The sequence below is a fragment of the Chanos chanos genome, chromosome 1, assembly GCF_902362185.1.
Source record: "Chanos chanos chromosome 1, fChaCha1.1, whole genome shotgun sequence".
Classification (NCBI taxonomy): Eukaryota; Metazoa; Chordata; class Actinopteri; order Gonorynchiformes; family Chanidae; genus Chanos; species Chanos chanos.
Genome location: NC_044495.1, coordinates 60,669,889 through 60,689,888, shown reverse-complemented (window position 1 = coordinate 60,689,888; position 20,000 = coordinate 60,669,889). Strand labels below are relative to the sequence as shown.

At 42.2% G+C, this 20,000-nt stretch overlaps 2 protein-coding genes across 2 annotated transcripts in view; both read right to left on the bottom strand.

The window, feature by feature from the left end:
• bin3 (bridging integrator 3) overlaps nucleotides 1-5,587 on the bottom strand; it is a 54,801-nt gene extending 49,214 nt beyond the window's left edge. Inside the window, exon 1 of the mRNA XM_030783423.1 lies at nucleotides 5,485-5,587. Coding sequence (XP_030639283.1) covers nucleotides 5,485-5,492 — 8 coding nt within the window. The 5' untranslated portion in view covers nucleotides 5,493-5,587. The remainder of the gene's footprint in view (nucleotides 1-5,484) is intronic.
• Nucleotides 5,588-12,369: 6,782 nt separating this feature from the next.
• egr3 (early growth response 3) lies at nucleotides 12,370-17,493 on the bottom strand. Its single transcript, XM_030787268.1, has 2 exons — nucleotides 17,340-17,493; nucleotides 12,370-13,490 (listed from the first exon to the last, which is right to left on the bottom strand). Exons 1-2 carry the CDS (start codon nucleotides 17,491-17,493, stop codon nucleotides 12,370-12,372), a joined length of 1,275 nt encoding a protein of 424 aa, XP_030643128.1.
• Between the last annotated feature and the right edge of the window lie 2,507 nt (nucleotides 17,494-20,000).

Here is a 20,000-nt window from a genome sequence, read left to right as displayed (position 1 = left end):
AGAGGTGAGAAATCAGAGCCCTGCGCAGTCACATGACCACCTCCCTGGCCCTGACCTCTCACCTCATATACCCACAGTCGTAACGGCTGACATGGAGGCGTTCTATTGGTGCTCCTGCTTTTATGACCCGCCACCCCTTTTTTTTTTTTTTTTTTTTTACCTTGCATGGAAAAGTGCCATCAACAAGAGTTAAGTGATGAAAAAAAAAAAAAAAAAAGCCCACTGTGGTTCAAATGCACAAACACACTATGCACTTTTACACCTGCAAACCACATAGCTGCCACCTGCTCACTCTTCCTCCAATCTCCTTCATCTCTCAGAGTTAATAAAAGATGAGTCAGAGTCAAGTGACCACATTTAAACACAGGATGTACAACCACAACCACACACACGGCTGGATCACCTCACCAGGTGAAGTGTGAGGGACAAACACACACACACACACACACACACACGCGCGCACACATCCAGTGCAAGCGAGAGATCCATAAACCATTTCATTACTCAAATGCAATGCGTTCGCGTGTGTGTGTGTGTGTGTGTGCTTGTGTGCGCGCGTGTGCGTATGTGTGTGTGTGTGTGTGTGTGCATGTGTGTGTGTATGTGTGGGTTGGGGAAGAGGCAGTAGAACTGCACCTCTCTCTCTCTCTCTCTCTCTCTCTCTCTCTGTCTGTCATTACTGTGGGAACCCTGTATGTAGGGTCTTCGCACAGAGTGAAGATATAGCATACACCCTCACACTACGCAAGAGCGGTCAGTGTATCTGCCTGGATCCCATGGCCCCTCAGAGTTATGGGCACTGCACCGTACACAGGGCTGCTAACCACAAAACCAGCCAGCAAGAAAAAATAAATAAATACAATAAATACAATAAATAAAAAGAGAGACGCAGAGAAAGAGAGGGCAGGAGGGGTGCTGGTCCCAAGACCTTCTAATAATGGAAGGACACAAGAGAGAGAGAGAAAAAAGACGATGAAAATATACAATGAAATGACCATTCAAAAAAGCCAGGCTCATGTATGCCCATATTCCACACACAGCGCTGTCATTTTCAAAGTGTCAAAGTTTTCAGTACTTCAAAAACTGCAGGAATAAAATGGCATCGTATGAATGCGTGTGTGAACAGAACAGGAGTCACGCTGAGGGCTGATGTCAGTCAGGACACACTCTCAGTCACTCCTGATACACACACACACACACACACAGTCCAAATGGTGCCACAGGCAGGGCAGTCTATGTTTGGACACCCTGATAACGAACAGTCATGACACACAAACGACAAACACAAACACACACACACACACACTGAATCATAATTACAGGATTCTGGATATGGAATATGCTACGTAATGATGAAAATGGCTATTTTGTGGAATGGAGTGTATAATTTTATCATTTGTTATGAGAGAGTGAGCGATTTGCTTATATTTCAGCATGGTGTCATGCTGCAGACGCCAGGGCTAAAAAAAAAAAAAAAAGAAAAAAAGAAAAAACCAAAAAAAAAGGCTGGAGATAATGTGAGTGAGCGGAGCCAAAACGACAGTAACCAGGCAAGGCATGGGCGGTGAGGAGTAATTAAAATCCCATTTTTAATCAGCTGATTACAGCGTTGGCCATCCAGCGCTGGTGCTGGAGACACTCCTCTTGTACCTGACACAGGCCTGGGCAGGAGATTTTAGCCTAACTACCTGTTTAAATTTAGAGATCCTTTCCAAAGAACAACTTAATGAAGACCTCTGCGTTGAGCAAGGCAACATGTTTTCCACCCAAATGTGAGGGGAAAAAAAAGAATAAGTTTAGATACAAACAAAATAAGTCAACTTGTGTCCCATGGCGCGGAGGTGAAAAACAAACAATGATCTCTCACATAAAAAAAATAAATACTTATCACTTCAATTCACTTATCTAGCCACTGTCACATGTTCATGTCTCCACAGACTAAAAACAGAGAGAGAAAAAAAAAAAGCGCCGAAGCAGAATCAAACTCAGACCTTACAGAATCTCGACTCTCTGGCCCTTATCAAAATTCCACATTTTCAAAATAAGAGCGGGCGACTAAACATTCAGGACGCCCTGTGGGAGTGCCAGATGCCTGTTTGAAAGGTCAGCGTATAGAGCAGATGTGCCAGATGTGTGTGTTTGACAGGTCAGTGTATAGAGCACAGGCCTGACGGGAGTGTTTACGGGACGGTCCAGAGGAGAAAAAAAAAAGGTTTTGAGGTCAGTGCTGACTCTCGGGGTCGATGACACCAGCGTTCATGACGGTTGAGAAAAAGTCCTAAGGATATTTGTCAGAGTCAAACTCAGACCATCACACACTAGCGGCAGAGAACGTCAGAGAGAGCCAGGCACATATAAACAGGAGGTTTACGCTCGCTCCCACACGGAAACGGGCTCCCAGTCAAACCTGGCTGGAAAAAGAGGGATGAGCCGTAACTAAAGCATGAGCATACTGAACGAACCAAAGGAAAAACTTGTTTTGTTTTTCGTTTTGTGTTTCTATGAAGGTCCAAAGTTTAAACACTGCAAAGTGTAGTAAACTGCCTTCAGAGTGGAGGGCAAAGTAAGGTGGTTATTGTACGTGGAAACTTGCTTTAACTGTGCATATGACAATAAACACTTTGACTTTGAAACTGTATCAGTAAAGCAGTAAGAAAGCATCTCCACACCTGAGGCCCACACACATGGATGGACGGATGGATGGATGGACGGGTGGGTGGGTGAGTGAGTGAGTGACTGACTGAGTGAACTTCTGCAGTATCTGAACTTTTGCGGATTTTTTTTTTTTTTATGAATTTGTTGACCACAAACGCTGACACCCATCCAGCTCCATTAGCTATAGCTTCCCCGAAATCTATCCGATCGCTGTCATTTGGGATAACCCTTGCAAAACAAAGCTCTCGTTTTTCCAGGCCTCAAAAGCCATGACAGGGCCAAGGAAGGGAATATGACTCACTCAGCATTTACACCAAAAACCCTGCGGAACGGAGAGCTCGGCTAATGGAACGACCGGTCTGTGTGCGCGACAGAGGCCTTTGGAAGACGGATCTTATCAAACGCTCGACACAGAGGCTCGGTTCAGGGTCTGAAGGGTCCGCGATTGTTTCCACGGCGACCCGAGGGTCACGGAGCCCGCGTCACAAGTCCCGGCGAGAGGGCACAGGCGGAATGCGCCGGTCATCTCCCATCACAAAAGACTCTTTTTCTCTGCGCTCGCTCCGTGCTCTGCCCCCGAACCGGACGTGCGTGCTCAGAGAAACGAAGGCTGCCAGCTACTGAGCGTCCGAACGGGCCCTGTGATGTCACTCTCACTCCAATACCGTCCGTGTCGACTCACTCACTGCTCTGGAAGCACAGAAACTGGAAACCCAGGCCCCATCCCCCCAACCCCCCTCCCCCACCCCAAACGTATATCTTCACTATCCTATGACGTCGATGGGTCCGATTTGTGTCATCGCAAAGGATGAATGGAACCCCCGAAAAGAAACAGTTCTTCTGAGTTCTGAGGTTATCAGAGCTCATTGAGATTGAAATTAGCCAGGGGTGGGGGTGGGGGGGGGGGGTGGACAGAGGAAATGCAGAGGGGGAAAGAGCATTGGTGTGTAATTACATTGCCCTGCGTGCAAAGCCACGACACAAAGGTCTCTCAGAAAGAATGAAAGAACTTGTGATATTACATTGCAGTGGACAGATGCAGGGCAGAGAGAGGTGTACTCAGCAGAACAGGAGGGGTCTGTAGACTGTATGCAAACAAGGACAGTGGCTCTACCGTACAGTCAGGGTGGTGCTGTTGTGGGAAATGGCCCAGCAACCAGAAGTATGCAGATTAGAATTTCAGACTCAGTGGCATTTCGCCAATGCACCCTTAAGCAAGATGCTTCACCCACACACCAGAACCGTGCATGGCTCCAGACAGGAGAGTCACGTGAATGTAACTGCACTTGCAGTGACTGACAAACCGACATATGTGATATTTGAGTGGATCACGGTCGGATCTGGACCAAGATGCGGCAGAAGGGGAACGTCGACTGCGCACAAATTCCTCTTGTCGTCACTGACAAGTTGTGTGAGTTGGTTGTGTGTCACTTTTCAATGCAAACCAGACGGGACTTGGATTCAGCTACAGCACAAATATACAAGTTCACGATTTAACAGTCTTCACAAAACTTTTTTTTTTTTAAATCTATGGAAGCCTAAACACAAAATTGTGCCGGAGAGTACACAGACATATTGTCAACAAAAGTACTGCAGGTTAGATTATTTTACGCAGGATAAAAATAAAAAAAATATATGGAAAGTTGTCTGAGTTGGTGTAATGAACGTTAACCAATAAAACAGGTCTTCTTGTCGTAACACAGTCAAAGAGACCGGTTTAATAAAGAATGTTTAAAAAAAAAAAAAAGACCCATGATGAAATTTATTCCGACATATGACTCGTCATGAAGGAGCATGCGTTGGGTATACCCATTCCAGTCCAGCAGGATCTGATCTGATTTATCTGACAGGGCATTGGGCACTTAATGAGACAACTGACAAAAACCTCTAAGATGACAAAAGGGGTCTATGGGTCAGGCTACGAGTCGTCAAAGGATTGACTTGGCGTAACGCAATATTTTGCGCAAGTGCTATGTACTAGTTTGACATCACTGTGGTTTAGTTTTGTGTAGTCTGAATATAGGGCACGTCTTTCATTGCTGGCAACTCTTAAACTGTGTTTCTATTGTGCCTGTTTCCTGCACTCTGTGTAGAAGTCCTTTGTGTACAGTGCATCAGATGCAACAAGTGTGATGGTACGGATAATTGAGCGTCTTCACCATGAGATGTAACAAAATTTAATCCCACTCCAAGCTAACGTATTTAGTAACTAATCCTGAATTTTTCAAACGTATTGTAGACGTCAATTCGGTTTATGAAACATAGATAGGGGGTTATATAAAAATGGGCAAATGTACAGTTCAAAAACGTGACGTAGAGCAGCAAGTTCATAAACAGCACCGGCATTTACATTTTAGCTATTGAAGTACTCAGAAACAGAGTTTCACACGAATGAAAAGATTTCTGCGTCTGTTGTAGCTACGGAGTTAACACAACACACGGCTAGCAACTGGTAAAGTGCTAACCTACTTACACAGTGTCGGGAATTCAGTCAATGGCTCTGCTAACAAGCTAGTTATTTTCCAATAGAATAAAACTTTTTTTTCCTCTGAAGTTCTCCGTGTAATAAACTAATCGTTTGGACGATACTATACTAAATACATTTGTACTGCCGTCAGAACCACGAATGAGCCACAATAGCTAAGCTATGCTACCCCCATTCCACTTAGACACAACACCAGGCTAACTCAAGTAGCGAACAAGCTATGTTACCTTAGCGAGCTTGCTAGCAAACATTAGTATCTCGTCTCGTAAAGTTTCGACTCAAAGTAGCCGAAAGCATGTGTCTGTAAGTTGTTATTGTTGAACTAATAGGTAGATCATACATACCAGCTCATTTTGACGTCAATTTAAGTCCAAATATAACAAGAGGTTTTAACTATTTTTCAACAGAATCATCGCCGTCCCGGCTCCGAAACCAGAACAGTGACCAGGAAGTGGAGAACTTTTCGGTTGTCTCACAGGGTCAGAGGGTGGAGGATTCGAAGTATGGAAAGCAAAGAGGTTGAAAAGTTTAACCTTCCAACAACTTCACAGATCCTAGCCCCTGCAGTTAGGTAGATCCGATCACTACAGTAGTTATTTTTAATTTTATTTATCCAAAGGACAACTCACACATAATTTACGGAAATAAATCTGAATTGATAAAAGCTCTCCACTCATTACAGAGAGTTGAATGTGTAATAGTCTCACTGGAGTTCTCTGCAAAACACCATAACACCAAACGAAAACAAAGAAACTAGACATTTTTGTAAGAAACGTTTATGTTTTTCCCCGATGATAGCTCGTCGCACTCTTTCACATCCCAGACATACTGAGAAGATACAGAATCGATCCTCTGTAACAATCAGTTTTTGTATGTCTCTTGGATGGATATATGCCTTTTTGGCCAGCACCAAAAGAGGTAACATATAAAATGAAGCTGAAAACTATGGCGAAGCGTATTAAATACAATATGTTGTCATTTTTTATTAAAAGTCCCCTGCACCCATTACAAAATATTACAGTATGAGGAAGGAAGTGACCAGTGTATACTGTGATTTGCCTTACTACAAGGCAATGAAAAAATCAGTTATAAATGCTTTTCATAATCCAAATAATCTGTCTTTCTAAAACAAATATAATCCAAATAATAATAATAATAATAATAATAATAATAATAATAATAATAATAATGATAATGAAGAAAATGACGATGGTGATGATAACAACACCAACAGCAACAAAAAAAATAGTAATAATAGTGATAATAATAATAGTAATCAAGGAAAGAAAGATCAAAGATAGAAAACCTTCAAAGAGAGAGATCCTGATATAAAAACTAAATAAATCAACTTAAGACTAAATAAATGAACTTAATAATGAATATTGGAGTTCTGGACGGTACTGATTGAAAAATCAGTAAAAGGTCTTTTTCTGTTGTATCCCATCGCGACATTTAGGGTGCAGCATGAGGGAACAGAATTAATAATGCAACAGATCTTCAATTACCACGTCTCTCGTTTGTATGAGAGAGTTGAGCCATCGGTCATAACTTCTCAACTGGAGCGCAGAGAATGCTATGGAATTAGAGTTCGGTGTTCACACTCACTCTGTAATGGTCCGGAACAAAGCACGCTTTACGGGGAGTAAATTAAACAAGTAAACACAAGTCCCCGTTCGGAGCCCGCCCGGTCCGGCCGCTCGCTGCGGTCACATTTATGTCTCGATCCTCCTCTGTGCGTATTGTCTCCGCTCAGTCAAGCCTGCGACCCAGATTGGCACAAACAAGGGTTTTTTGGTGGTTTGGCAGAGAGCCAACACTGAGGCAGGAAAAAAAGCCAGCCTTGGACAAAGGTTTATGAGTTTCTGTTGTGACACCCGTCACGTTTTACATACAAGTAGGGCTAGTTTCTCAGACTAAGGATTAATCTTAACCATGAACTAAATCAGAGTCTAAATGGAGATGCTTCCTCTGAAATGACTTTGCCCCCCTTGGACTTGGATTAATCTTTATCTATGAAGCAAGAGCCTAAACGAACAAGGCCAGGCTCTAGTTAGCGAAGATATGATGAGCGCTCAGTGTTTGTTTGTTTGTTTGTTTGTTTGTTTGTTGTTTGTTTTTGATCATTTGTGCCTTTGACAGCTCCTCAATCAGCTGTCATCAGTTGCTTGGTTAAGGGATGGCTTCATCTCTTATTCACCTTTTCTAGAGAACAAGAGGGCATGTCATACAAGAGAAGTGACACCTTACGGTTTGTAAGAATAACTAACACTTTTTAATTGTTGTACTTGTCTTTGCGTGACAAGGAAAGGAATTTTTGGGTAACAAAGACAGTCCAGAGAAAAGAATGCGGCAGAAAGGCAGAATAAAAGACACAAGTCACACATGCGCGTGCGCACACACGCACACACACGCGCACAGGCACACACACCCACATGCTCAAACACACACACACACACACACACACATATATGCAGGGAGTCTCCACTCGTACGTTAATTACAGAGAGGGTGATTTGGGTGCCAGATGGAAATCTTTTGTGCATAATTTTTCCCCCCACCGACTTCCACGGCTGAGACTCGCTAAACACAGTGTTCTTCAAAACTGAGCGATTCTATAAATCAAACCTTGAACTCGCTCACACTGGGCCAGGCAGCAGCAAACCCGCAGGGTCTGCTATAGGATCTCTCAGAGATAGCTGCACTATGTATATTGCTACTGCTTGGCCCAGCTCTTAGATGCTTTCTTGGCAGAAAGAGAAAGCAAACAAACAGATAAATAAATAAATAAATAAATAAAACGCAGGAATGAGAATTTCAGCCAGAAGCTGTGTTGGTACATATTTCTATAAAAAGGATTGTTCTCATACAAGTATGTTTGCCTCTGAAATAAGACATCTCCCTAAATGAGAGAAGGCTGAGGAGAGACCCACAGCAGATGTGTGTGTGTGTGTGTCAGAGCGAGAGAGAGGGAGAGAGAGAGAGAGAGAGGGAGAGAGAGAGTGTGATGGTGTGTGTGCAGTGTGCTGTTATAGATTACGCTTGCCCTTTCCACCTGTGAGTTAGAGCCGTCTGCAGTGCGGAAATTTATCTCTGCAATTATAGCGAATGGAGACCTCACAGACTCACTCACTAATGTACACAGTACTGACATTAAGGGCCTCGTATATGTATGCATAAATTTAAAGAGCCTAGCTAAGCTTACGTGAACATTTTTAAAACTCCTTTTTAGCTTCAGGCAAATTTCAATAGCTAGTGGTTTGTTGAGTGTTTCACCTTTTAGAATCGATATCGCTGATTTGAATTATTTCAGCTCTTCTTTTCAGAGCAAAGTTTTTTTCTTTTTTCTATATTCATCATAGTTCACTGCAGTATTACAGCTACTGCTGCTCACGGCAATCTTGACATATACATCTCTGAGCAAATTAAACTCTGAGCACAAACTGAGAATAGTGTTGATGTGATGTTGTTGGTAGCATGAGTCTGTTGATCACCTAACGTCTGAGGAACCTTCGATGTCACCATCGTTTAGACCCACGTTCTGCGGACGCCAGCTCTTCCCTGTTCGTCGCGGTTGTGGTGAGACGCGTTAAGCAGACGAGCCAGACTGCTCAGAGAGAAGTGTTTGTTTTAAGTAACGTACCTGTATGGTGCGGCACGGCTGACCTGTTTAAGCTGTCTAAACTCATAGTATTTCACCCGTGAGTTAATTCAAAAAAAAAAAAAAAAAAAAAGGCTGACTCAAGGTTCTAGGGAGCAGTTGGAAGACTTGTCAATTGGAAAATGGGTGAAATGTTGCCATACTACCTTACAAAGCAAGCATGTCCATACAGGACCGAGGATTTTTTTTACAGGAGTGTTTACGATGTTCAAGGCCTTAAGCACACTGGTTCTGGCATTTCTGGTGCTATTCATCTCACTTTGAGTTAAAAAACAAAAAAAAGGAGGATGTGTTCTGATCTCAGACAATACTTAAAAGGTTGTTCATTTCACACAGACTCACATAAGATCCTTCTGGAATGAAGGACTAAAATAGAACAGCGCGTAAGCTTAGGACCGAATCTTGGCTGAGGTTTAAAATAAAGCTGAAAATCAAAGGTGTGGCCATGGGAGGTTTGAGGGCACGTTGACTTCACCGATGCGTCTTGGAGCGCTTGTGTGTGAGGCTTATAGGCTTACAATCAATTTCTCTTTGTGTGTGTGTGTGTGTGTGTGTGTGTATGCAAAGACATGCCAGACATATCTACATATTTGTTAATGGCTAATCTGCGCATGCTGCTGATTTTGCATGAACACAAAGCTTGTGTCCTGCAGCCTTTGCACGGCTGAACCCAGATGAGTTAGCTGGTGCCTTCTTATGACAGCTCTCCGTCTCCTTCTCATGGATGTTTATTAATACTGTGCTGTGATTACTGTTCAGCCACTAGAAATTATTTTTTACAATAATTCATCAAGAATTCTTAGCAGTTGTTAACGAATTAACAAGACTGTAAAGGGGCTTGTAGTATGAGACAGAAAGTCAAAAGTATATAAAGCTATCATAATATTCTAATCATGCATACAACAATCCTTTCTCTGTCGTTAACCTTCTTTTTCAGCACATTTAAGACTCGAAAACTCTTTTTTTTTTTTTTTCAAATAACATTATTGTTTATTTATTTTATAAACACATCATTCAGTGTGTCTCCAATGTATTCTTTGTTTATTATGCACATAACAAATTATATTAGAGATCTTTAGAAAGGAAGGGGTGTTGTGTTTGCTTCTCAACAAACCCATCCCCCTGGCTCCACTCTCTTGCACTCATTCACAATTATAAAACATTCTAGACTATGTACACACTAATTCTCTCCAAAAATAACAAAGAAACAAACAAACAAATAAACAAACAAACAAAATAAAAACCAAACGCATCTGAACATAGCCTCTGTATTAACATTCAGTCAGCATCAAATCAGAGTGCGTGATTCGTGTATTTGTGTAAAACACACACACACAAAGTTGAGAAACACAAAATGCAATACTGAAGCATGTTGCCTTGTACATTCTGAGTAGAAAACGTGAAGTAATATATGCTTGTATATTTAACTGTACAAAAACAAACAAAACAGACAAAACAGAAAAGAAAACTTATTCACACGGTTTTTAATATTCAGCGTCTCTGAAAATGTTCCCAGTACGATAAGTAATAGTGACAATGCCACTTAACTGGAGCAGCTCCTCAGAGCTGAGTAAAAATTCTTTTTTTTTTTTTCTTTTTTTTTTTTTTTTTACAACAACAACAACAACAACAACAATAATAACAACAACAACAACAAAAATAAAAACATAGTCTGAACCGTTTTCATCCAAAAACATCTCAAAATGGCATGCATACAGCTGGCAAGCCCCGGTCAGGAAGAACACAGACGTCAGCTCTCCAGATCAGCTTATGCCCAAAGATACACTTCTCTAAGGCAGGTACGTTCTATTGGGTTTCTTTTTTTCTTTTCTTTTTTTTAAATTATTTTATTTTGTTGTTTTTTTTTTTTTTTTAGTTTTTGGCAAGTAAATGTTGAGTATTTTAGCATTCAAAACCAGCTGTTCATTGAATAATATGCAGTTATGAAAACCACTGAGGACCTTTTCCTTTTTCCTACAAGGTGAAGCGAATGACCAATGCCAACTGTCAAAATAAACAACAACAACAACAACGGAAAAAAAAAAAAAAAAGGCAACAAAATCATCACCACACACCGACACAGATTTCACTTGAAAGCTTATAATTATTCACATCACTCTTTTATTTCTCCTCGTGGATTTCCTCCTCTACTGTTAACTCAGTACGGACATGTGTGTTGTTGTTTTTTTTTGTTGTGCCTTTACTGTCTGTGTACTGTATGTTTACTGTCTGTTTACTGCTTCTGCAAGGCATGTTTTAATCCATCATCCAAGACCAAGCACTGTTGGATGCATGCAGATATTAAAGCAGCACAAATTTAAAAAAAAAAAAAACAATAATAAATAAGATAAATCATTAATTGATTCATTAATCAATGGTTGTTTTAAAATTCTGTATCTCTCACTTGGAGGAAACCACTCACTAAAACTTTGGCCTAGTGCGCACCATCTTCGACTGGAAATGTGAAGGCCGCAAAGTTTGCTGTCTCAGTTCTGTAAATTTTGGATGCCAAAATAATATATATTTGGTATTTCTCAGCTCAGGCAATCTGTTCACTGCGTATAAAAGACGTCCAGACCATTTAATTGCGCCAGTGGAAATTTTAAATAATGCATGCGTAAAGACACAATGAAAAATTCACTCTGGAATCAGTTTTAGGCTTTCAGAAGATAAATTCAGTTTGAAGGCCAACAAGTTTTCCAGAAAAATCTACATTGAAAACAGAACGTACAGTGCATCCCTGGTGTGTCCGAGTCAAACCAGGCACAAGGACAAAACTAATTGGCTGTAGTATTTCCATTCATTTGGCACATTCGTTTTTTTTTAAAAATTAAATAGTGAAAAAGTACTTTTTCAACAAAAGACGGCAACCAAAGTGCAGCAAATAACATCGGCATCAGGAACAGTAAGGAAACAAAACACATTGCATTGCACTTTTATTTCAAATAGATGACCCAATTTAAAAACAAAACAAAACAAAACAAACAAAAACAAAAAACAAGAAACAAAAACCGCACAAATATGATCAAACTCAGACACACCATGTGTATCTCACCTCGTGTTTTATACCTTATTGTATATATTTAAAAAAATCATAATAAAACAAAAATGGCCAAATTTAGCCTAGTCTGAACCACTAAGGGTCAATACATGTCCCCTGGGTCACACTGGAAGCCAAGACCCAACTTTTTTATTTTTGTTTTCATGCTTCCCTGAAGAAGTGCCACATTGTCTGGAATGACCGAGATGCTCGCTCCCCTGTCTCTACTGCCGACTGACCCCGGACTCTGCCCTCCCGAACTGAAATGCAACGATGTCCCTATCCTGCTACTGCCACTGCCGGCCTGACCGAAAAACACAAGGCAGCCAACATGCACCCACTTAAGAATCAAAGGAACCCGAAACAGAAAAGGAGACAGGGAGAGAGAGAGAGAGAGAGAGAGAGAGAGAGACAGAGATAAACTGAGAAAGAGTCAAACATCATCAGGTTGTTTGGAAGAAAACAAAGAAGTCTCCACAGACTTAGCCCAGTCGTATCATACATACACTCAGGTGACGCGCCTGTTTGTCCCTTATGCACACGTCGTCACAGTCAGAATGTTTCCGCCGCCTGGACCTCCGCTACCGCACGAGCTGGGCGGAGAACCGTGGGAGGTTGAGCCTCCCCCTGCCGCCGCGCTGGCTTTTTCCGTGGGCTTCTTGTCCTTCTGTTTGAGGTGCACCTTGGCATGCCTCTTGCGTTCGTCGCTCCGGGCGAACTTGCGCCCGCAGAACTCACAGGAGAAGGGCTTCTCTCCGGTGTGCGTGCGGATGTGCGTGGTCAGGTGGTCGCTGCGACTGAAGGAGCGCATGCAGATCCGGCACTGGAACGGCTTGTGCCCCGTGTGGATGCGCAGGTGGCGCGTCAGCTCGTCCGAGCGGGAGAAACGCCGGTCGCAGTTCTCCGCGGGGCAGGCGTGCGGACGCTCGTGCACCGGGGTCTTGCTGGGGCGGTTCGGGTACTTCCGAGGTCGGATCGGCTTCAGAGTCAGAGTCTGGGGAGGTTGGTGGTGCTGGGACACGTGCTGCTGGCCACCGATGAAGCCCGGGTGGATCTGCTGCTTGTCTTTAAAAGCCCGGATAGTCTCCAGCGGGGTGATGGGTGGAGGGTTCACCCGGATCGGGTCCATGGACTGAAAAGGCTTGTGCTCCATCACCCCCACCTCTCCCTGGTGGTGGAAGAGGTTGTAGTCTGGGATCATGGAGAACAGGCTGCCGTCCATGGCGGGTTTGGAGGTGGTGGTGTGATAGTCGGAGCCGGGGTACGGGAGGGGTGTGGTGGTGGCAGGACTGTGGTGGAATGACACCTGATCCTGGTACATGTCCCCGCAGGTGGAGTAGGCGGGCAGGGGCGGAGCGTACACCTGCTCCATGTCTGATGATTGGCCGGCCATGGTGCTGCTCGACGAGGAGGTCTGCGTGGTGATGGTTCCGGGCGACGGGGACACACCCAAAATACCGGCGCTCACAAGGCTGATGATGTTGTTGTCTGAGCACCAGCCGGAGCTGCTGATGCCCCCGGACGGCGGCGCGTCAAAGGCAAACTTGCCCAGGTAGGTGACCGTCTGTCCGCTCCGATTGGACTGGAAGCTGGAGCCGTACTGGATCTCTGAGGTTCCCTTCTCGCTTCCCATGCCCAGATCCATAATATTATCTAATGGACAGAAAGAGAGAAAGTCAGTCGCAACGAAAACTGCACAGAGCAAAATTCAAACAAAATGAAAACTTTTTAAACTTTTTCTGTGAGTGCTTTCTTTCTGCGTAGAGTGTAATGTTGAGTCAGTCTGATTAAGGAAGGTTTCTCTACAGAGACTGAAAGGAACTGCAAAGGAAACCATGAACTTGAACTTGCTTGATCTAAACTCCTGAACTGGTTTAGCATTCCTCTCGTAAACTCAACTGTCTGTCCACATTGAGGATGTTAAATGCCACGGTCCAGCCGATCAAGGTAAAGTTTGATGTGTGAGTATTTTCTCTAAAAGAACAACAACAAAAAAAGTTTGTCGACAGTGAATCGTGAAGTGAATGTCCCCTCTCCTTCCTTCTTTCTCCTCTCTCTGTCTCACTCTCGCTCTCCTTTGCTGTCTCTTCCTGCGTCTCTCTCTCTCTCTCTCTCTCTCTCTCTCTCTCTCTTTCTATCTCCTGACGTTGGAGCCAAAGGCTGTCCAGCTGTGGGACCAGAGGAGCATGCTGGCTGCCCTGATTATCCTCAAAACAGTCTCTCACCACAATCACCACTGCCCGTGCTCCCATACTCACACACACATACACACACACACACACACACACACACTCTCTCTCTCTCTCTCTCTCTCTCTCTCTCTCACACACACACACACACACACACACACACACACACACACAGACAGTCAGACAGGCAGACATAAAAAAAACCACACGCAACCAAACATTTCAGACCTGGCACAATCTATGTGTAAGCACAGTAAACTCAAATTTCATACCAAGTAAATAAACTACATGTGGCACCGCAAAAAACTCACAAACCTGACACCTACGCTTTACGTGCGAGAGTCCAAAACTTTCGGATCTAAAAGAATGACAATAATTGAGTTTGGACTCTACGCAACGTTTCTTTTTAAGTTCGGAGGAGATATGGATACTTAACCCTTTTCAGAAAGCTTTGGCTGACAACGTTCTCTCTTTCTTTTTTTAAGGGGGGAGAGCGCTCAGCGTCTATCTTTGAGGCAGCACCGAGTTTTCTTTGTCGCCGTGTGTACATCTCCACTTAGAGTAATCACGGCTTGCTCACCAGAACTATGACTGACGGTCGTGGAGCACGGTGAAGCGTAACTAAACCAAAATTACAGCCGGTCTGTGCTCATATTCTACACGCAGCCTACGTACGCGTCCCAAATCTCTGTCTCCTCGCCAGATGCCTCAACAGCTAAGATTTTTATTTTGGAGAAAACATGTAGCAGATGCGCAAGGTTCAGAAAGAATTATCAGAAATCAGAATTAACTTATCTTCTTTTTTTTTCCCCTTTGCCCCATTCATTTTCCAGTATCAGACACCAAACCCTTCAATATGGTTTGGTCAGTGTTTTAAAGTGGGTAAAATACTCTTTGTAGATGCGGTTAGATATTGGAGTCCTGTTGTCCTTTCTATGAATTTAAGCCCGTGCAACGGGAGGAACGAGAGGAATTGTGTATCGTTAGAATCGTAAAAAAAAATCAACAAAGTCAACATATATGAAAGATTTTCAAATTTACGACAAACGGCTTAAAATATGAAATTTTGAGGTTACCAAATGACCGCTGGTTATCACTTGGAACACTGTAAGTCGTTCAAAACGAAATTACAACTTTGTTGATTTATTCCTTCGACAATGCCATTTGAAGTATAAAAGAAAAATATTTAGATTAGCGCAGTAGATAGCTGAACGCAAAAACAAGCCGGTGGAAGACACCTTCGAATACACAGGGACTTAAATATGAAGAATATTTCATTTTAGGAATGATATATCGTCTTTTATTTATTTTTTTTTAACCATTTGTCACCACAAGAGAGCAAGCCATCGAGCGAATCTCTAAAAGAACAATACAGAACCACAAGCTTCCTGTGAACAGTTTGCAGAGAACTTCACGACGTTTTTCAGTTCTCAGGTCCCCACTCCGTGTGACACAATTCAAAAGAACTGAAGACTTTTGTCTTCACCTAAATATTAGTACCGATAGTAACAGTACCAACGTTTGATGTTAAAAAAAAAACATTACTGCGAGTGTTGGGTGATCGATAAAGTAGGTAAAAAAAAGTCTGTTCCAGTTTTCTTTAAGCTTATATTTAAATGAAATGGAAAGTAGTCACCACCACGACATCAGTGACAGACTCGAGCCCACTCCAGCTCGCGCACAAGGGAGACTTCTGATGTTATCGTCCCACACTCTCTGGTTTTCAAAATATTATATAATTTCACTTGATTTGTGTTTCAGGTTGTGATTCGAAGAAATATGGCCGAGCCGGCAAAATCCAGAATAGTACTGTTGTTCTTCCAAGTTATTTTTCAGGACAGTTTAAATTGTCTTAATTTTTTTTGCAGATATATTAATTAATAAATGCTTATAATTTTAATTCATTAAAAGGATCCACCAAGGACTCGCCTTGATTTGTGTCAGTGGGCTACACATACTGAATATGTCTCAAGTTTATTCATTTTAATATAAATATTTCTGATGACAGTATGTCATTTGTCTATATTTGAAACTATATTTAAAACATATTGATGGGATAGGCATAGCCGATCCAAAATTCATAAAATAACTGAAAATGTGAATTCAGCGACCAAAAAAAAAAAAAATCCATGAGAGGAAATTACTGGCATTCGGTGATGATCACGTTTTTCACCAAAGACAACATTTAACGAAAAAAAAAACCTCAGTTTATTTAGTTCGGAACAGAGTTATAACCGCTGAACCTTTTTATAACATTAGATGTTCGATAAATAACTTCCTCAGACCATCACTATCTGTGTCTCAGGCATGCTGACTTAAAACTTTTAAATACAGCGCTTTCACACACACGCCCACCATAGGCCGGTTTAAGTCAAGAGGGAGGTTTAGAGCACAAAGCGCTGTGTAATACGTCTAATTATCAAGTTTACCGAGATTTTAATAGACTGTTGGCCGGCAATCTTTAAGAAATATTGCAAGCAAGCCCACATTTGTTTCTATGGTGAGGGAAGCGCAGTGCCAAGAAAATGCTTAGCAACAAATTTAATACAATTATATAACACAATTATATGTCGATTTACGTTCATTTCTGTTTCTATGGATCCATACACCAAGATGAATTGTCTTAAAATTACAAAGTTGTGCCTGTGAGCGTGGTGAGTGCTTGCGTTCCAGTTTACCGGTTATTTCAACGCCAAGTGGACACACTTGATCACGTGTTTGAAACTGTTTGGGGTGGTTTTCACTGTAAATGACAAAATACGCTATTCATAGGGCAGTAAACATCCCAGTACCATTAAACCGTCAATAAGCCAACTGCTGACACAGTGGTTACGAAGGAGCAATGAGCCGAGCCGAGAGTGAACGGCAATAAGCAAATTATCACAAGGTTGTGTCGTAGTTAAAATGTATTTATATGTATACCTACTGTAATGTCAAATAAACTGGAGCGACAAATAATCAAGTGTTGACAGACAAAACACCCTTAAATTGGTCGTTTGTTCAGAAGTGTGTAAAGCGCTAACAGGTGCCACGAGCGGCGAAACGCTCACAGCAGGCTTTCAGACAACTGTTGCCTCGCGGCTCCGCTCTCCGCGCGATAGGCGAGCTGTAGCCTGGATACCGTACATGTTAACGAGGCAAAGCGGCGATGAGGTCTGCAACTGAACACACACACACACACACACACACACACACATACACACACACACACACACACACACACACACAAAACACAAATACTTACACAAACGTACACTCTCACAAGACAACAGAAGCCCGATGAAAGCTTTTTAATATAAAGTTTGACTCTTACCTGTATTCATTTGTGAGTAGTGCGAAATAGAATCCGTGCTAGTGAAAATGTTCATAGAAGTCGGAATATCCTCTTCTGGATACAGACTGTCAGGAATCGAGTTGATTAAACTGCTCATGGTAATAGGGAGCTTGTCCGCTAATTTACCTGTCATAGCAGTTTGTTCAGTTTGTCATTAATGACACGGTACAGGTATCCGCACTGACGTTCCAACGGATCTCCACTCTTGACAGCGCGAACTGATCTACATAAAAAAGAAAGATTTTAAAAAAATCCCTGGTGTAGTGTTGTATCCAAGTTCCTCGGTGGACACGCTTGCAGATGTCTCTTCGTTGAAAATTGAAGATTATATGAATCAACTGTTTGGTTATAATTTCAGTGAGCAATATTTGATTCTTTGCTTGCTGGGGGTTTAAAGTCTTTGAATCAATGGAGCGCTAGTGGTGATGGTTATTGCACAAGTGTAGCGCTGCTCACTGTATTGCTAAGGCTGGGAACTCCAACGCTTGCTTGTGTTAAATAGGGGGACGGAACAACTTGTGTGACGTAGATGACCATTTATGGATACAGAAAGCTAAATGGTAAACTACACGTCACCCAATGGAAGCACCTAGTGGAACATTAGCGTCGGTTAGCAGGAAGAGTCGAGCAGCTCAGAGGAGCGGATCTCCTGTAGCTTAACTAGTCTTGATTACAGAAGACTTGGTTTCTACTGGTGGTTTAACTTACTGCACCAATAACTTCCGAGAAGAAATTGCCAATTTACCGGATGGCTCACGCTGCCAGGATAGAGTTTGGTTTGCGCTCGAGTGTTTATCACCGGTTTGGTCAAAAACAAATCTTTTATTGTACTCCATTTTACAATTTCCGTGTGTAAAATATTCAAATTTTTGGAGAAATCTAACACAAAGTGACGGCTCTCGGCGCGTGGTGATTTAGATGTTGAACATAGGCAGATTCCTTTGGAGCACAAAGAAACTTAAAACAGTTAGGCTACTCATTTTGATTAAATTGCATATGAGTAAATTACGTTTTATGGGCTGCTCTACAATGGGAAACGATTATTTCAGAAACCAGACACAGCTTTCCAAAATGTAACTGGACACTTAAGCATAGCCTAACCCACGCACAACTTTCTGATGTGAAAACTCGGTCTTCAAAACTTTAACTCTCTCGGTGCCTGAGTAGGCTACTGCCGTCCTTCGTAGAGAAAAGAAGGGGCACGTGGCTAATCAGAAGGCATAGGGTCAAGTTATTGAAATGTCATTAATGAACAGACAAACACCTTTAAATCGGCATGTCGGGCGAAAACAGGTCACCAGTTTTTGGGTTTTTTTTCGGTGGAAAGATCAAATGCTGAAGGAGACCATTTTAGGGTGCGTTTCAACCGTCAAAGTAGAATGCTGTCATCTGAACTCACAGACACAGACCCTGACACTGGACAAAATTCTCGAGCAAATTACATCAACAAATGGTGTGTTCCTATCTGGTTTCTTAATTTACCCGCAAAACACTGTGAACAGCAATATTTGCGTCGCCTATTTATGGAGGCCTGTGTCGTAAAAACAAGTCTATGTATTGATCAGCAGAAAGCTTTGTTGCCTTGTCTAATGAATGTTTTACTAATGAATGTGAGATGGGACACTCGCTGCTAATCCGCATTGGTTTTAGCAGATGAAAACGTTGTAACCTGTTTGACAGCCAAGCATGGTCCAAATCATTTCAAAACTGCAGAACATTATTTTAATCAGTGAAAGTAGCCAAGAACACAGAAATAAGACCCAACAGCAGTCAAAGTGTGTTTTACAAAGACTGTAATTGTTCGAGTTAATCGCCTGTAAATATTGCATGCGCACTGTAAATCCACAGGCTTGGCATTGGCTTCCAGCGCCAAGTTCGGCACTGAAGTGGAAACTCCAAATAAGGCGTTGATCCGGCCCCGCCCCTCGCTCTCTGTATTTGGTTAGCAGAGTTCCGGTTAAATAAAACTGCAAAGTGGAAAAGCGATCGGAACCCGCAGCCATGAAAGGAACCGCAGAGGGCAACGCGTCATGGGTCGTCTTTCACCAATTTAGAAACCGGTGAAAAAATATCTTATCTTTTGTTTTTCTTCAAGAAATAACAACATTGTCCCTATCTGGTCACAATTCTTGACCTGGGCTACAGAGACAGAGTTTTCATGGAGGAAAACACCACACTGATATCTTTCAAAAGTTGTTGCTATATCTGTTTGTAAACACAAACATTTCTAAGACACCAAAAATATTAACTTGAAACATTAATGTAATATGACATAAACACAATTACTGACATAATATCCCTTATTAAATATAATAACATTTAACTATTCTGGTAAAACTGTGATAATACAACAGGTAAAACACAGTTTCACATGTAGTTTGGAGACTGAATAAAATAAGTACTGATATAACTCAGTATATAAGGATTTACTCTGGAGGGAGCTGCAGCAGGCCAGTGATATTCTTCCATCGTCACTCTAAAGGTTCCCATCAGACTTAAGTCATAGACCAGCTGAATGCTGATAGGCAAGGGGGGGGGGGGCAGACAAAGATCGAGAGAAGAGAGAGAGAGAGAGAGAGAGAGAGAGAGATGAAATTCAATCTGGCACATGTGCTGAAAAAGTCAGAGGATGTTGATGTA

Excerpts from the sequence above, each read along its gene's own strand:
- egr3 (XM_030787268.1), bottom strand. The coding sequence starts at position 17,493 with ATGACAGGTAAATTAGCGGACAAGCTCCCTATTACCATGAGCAGTTTA. Across the intron at positions 13,491-17,339 it reads CTACTCACAAATGAATACAG|ATAATATTATGGATCTGGGC; the intron begins GTAAGAGTCAAA and ends TCTGTCCATTAG.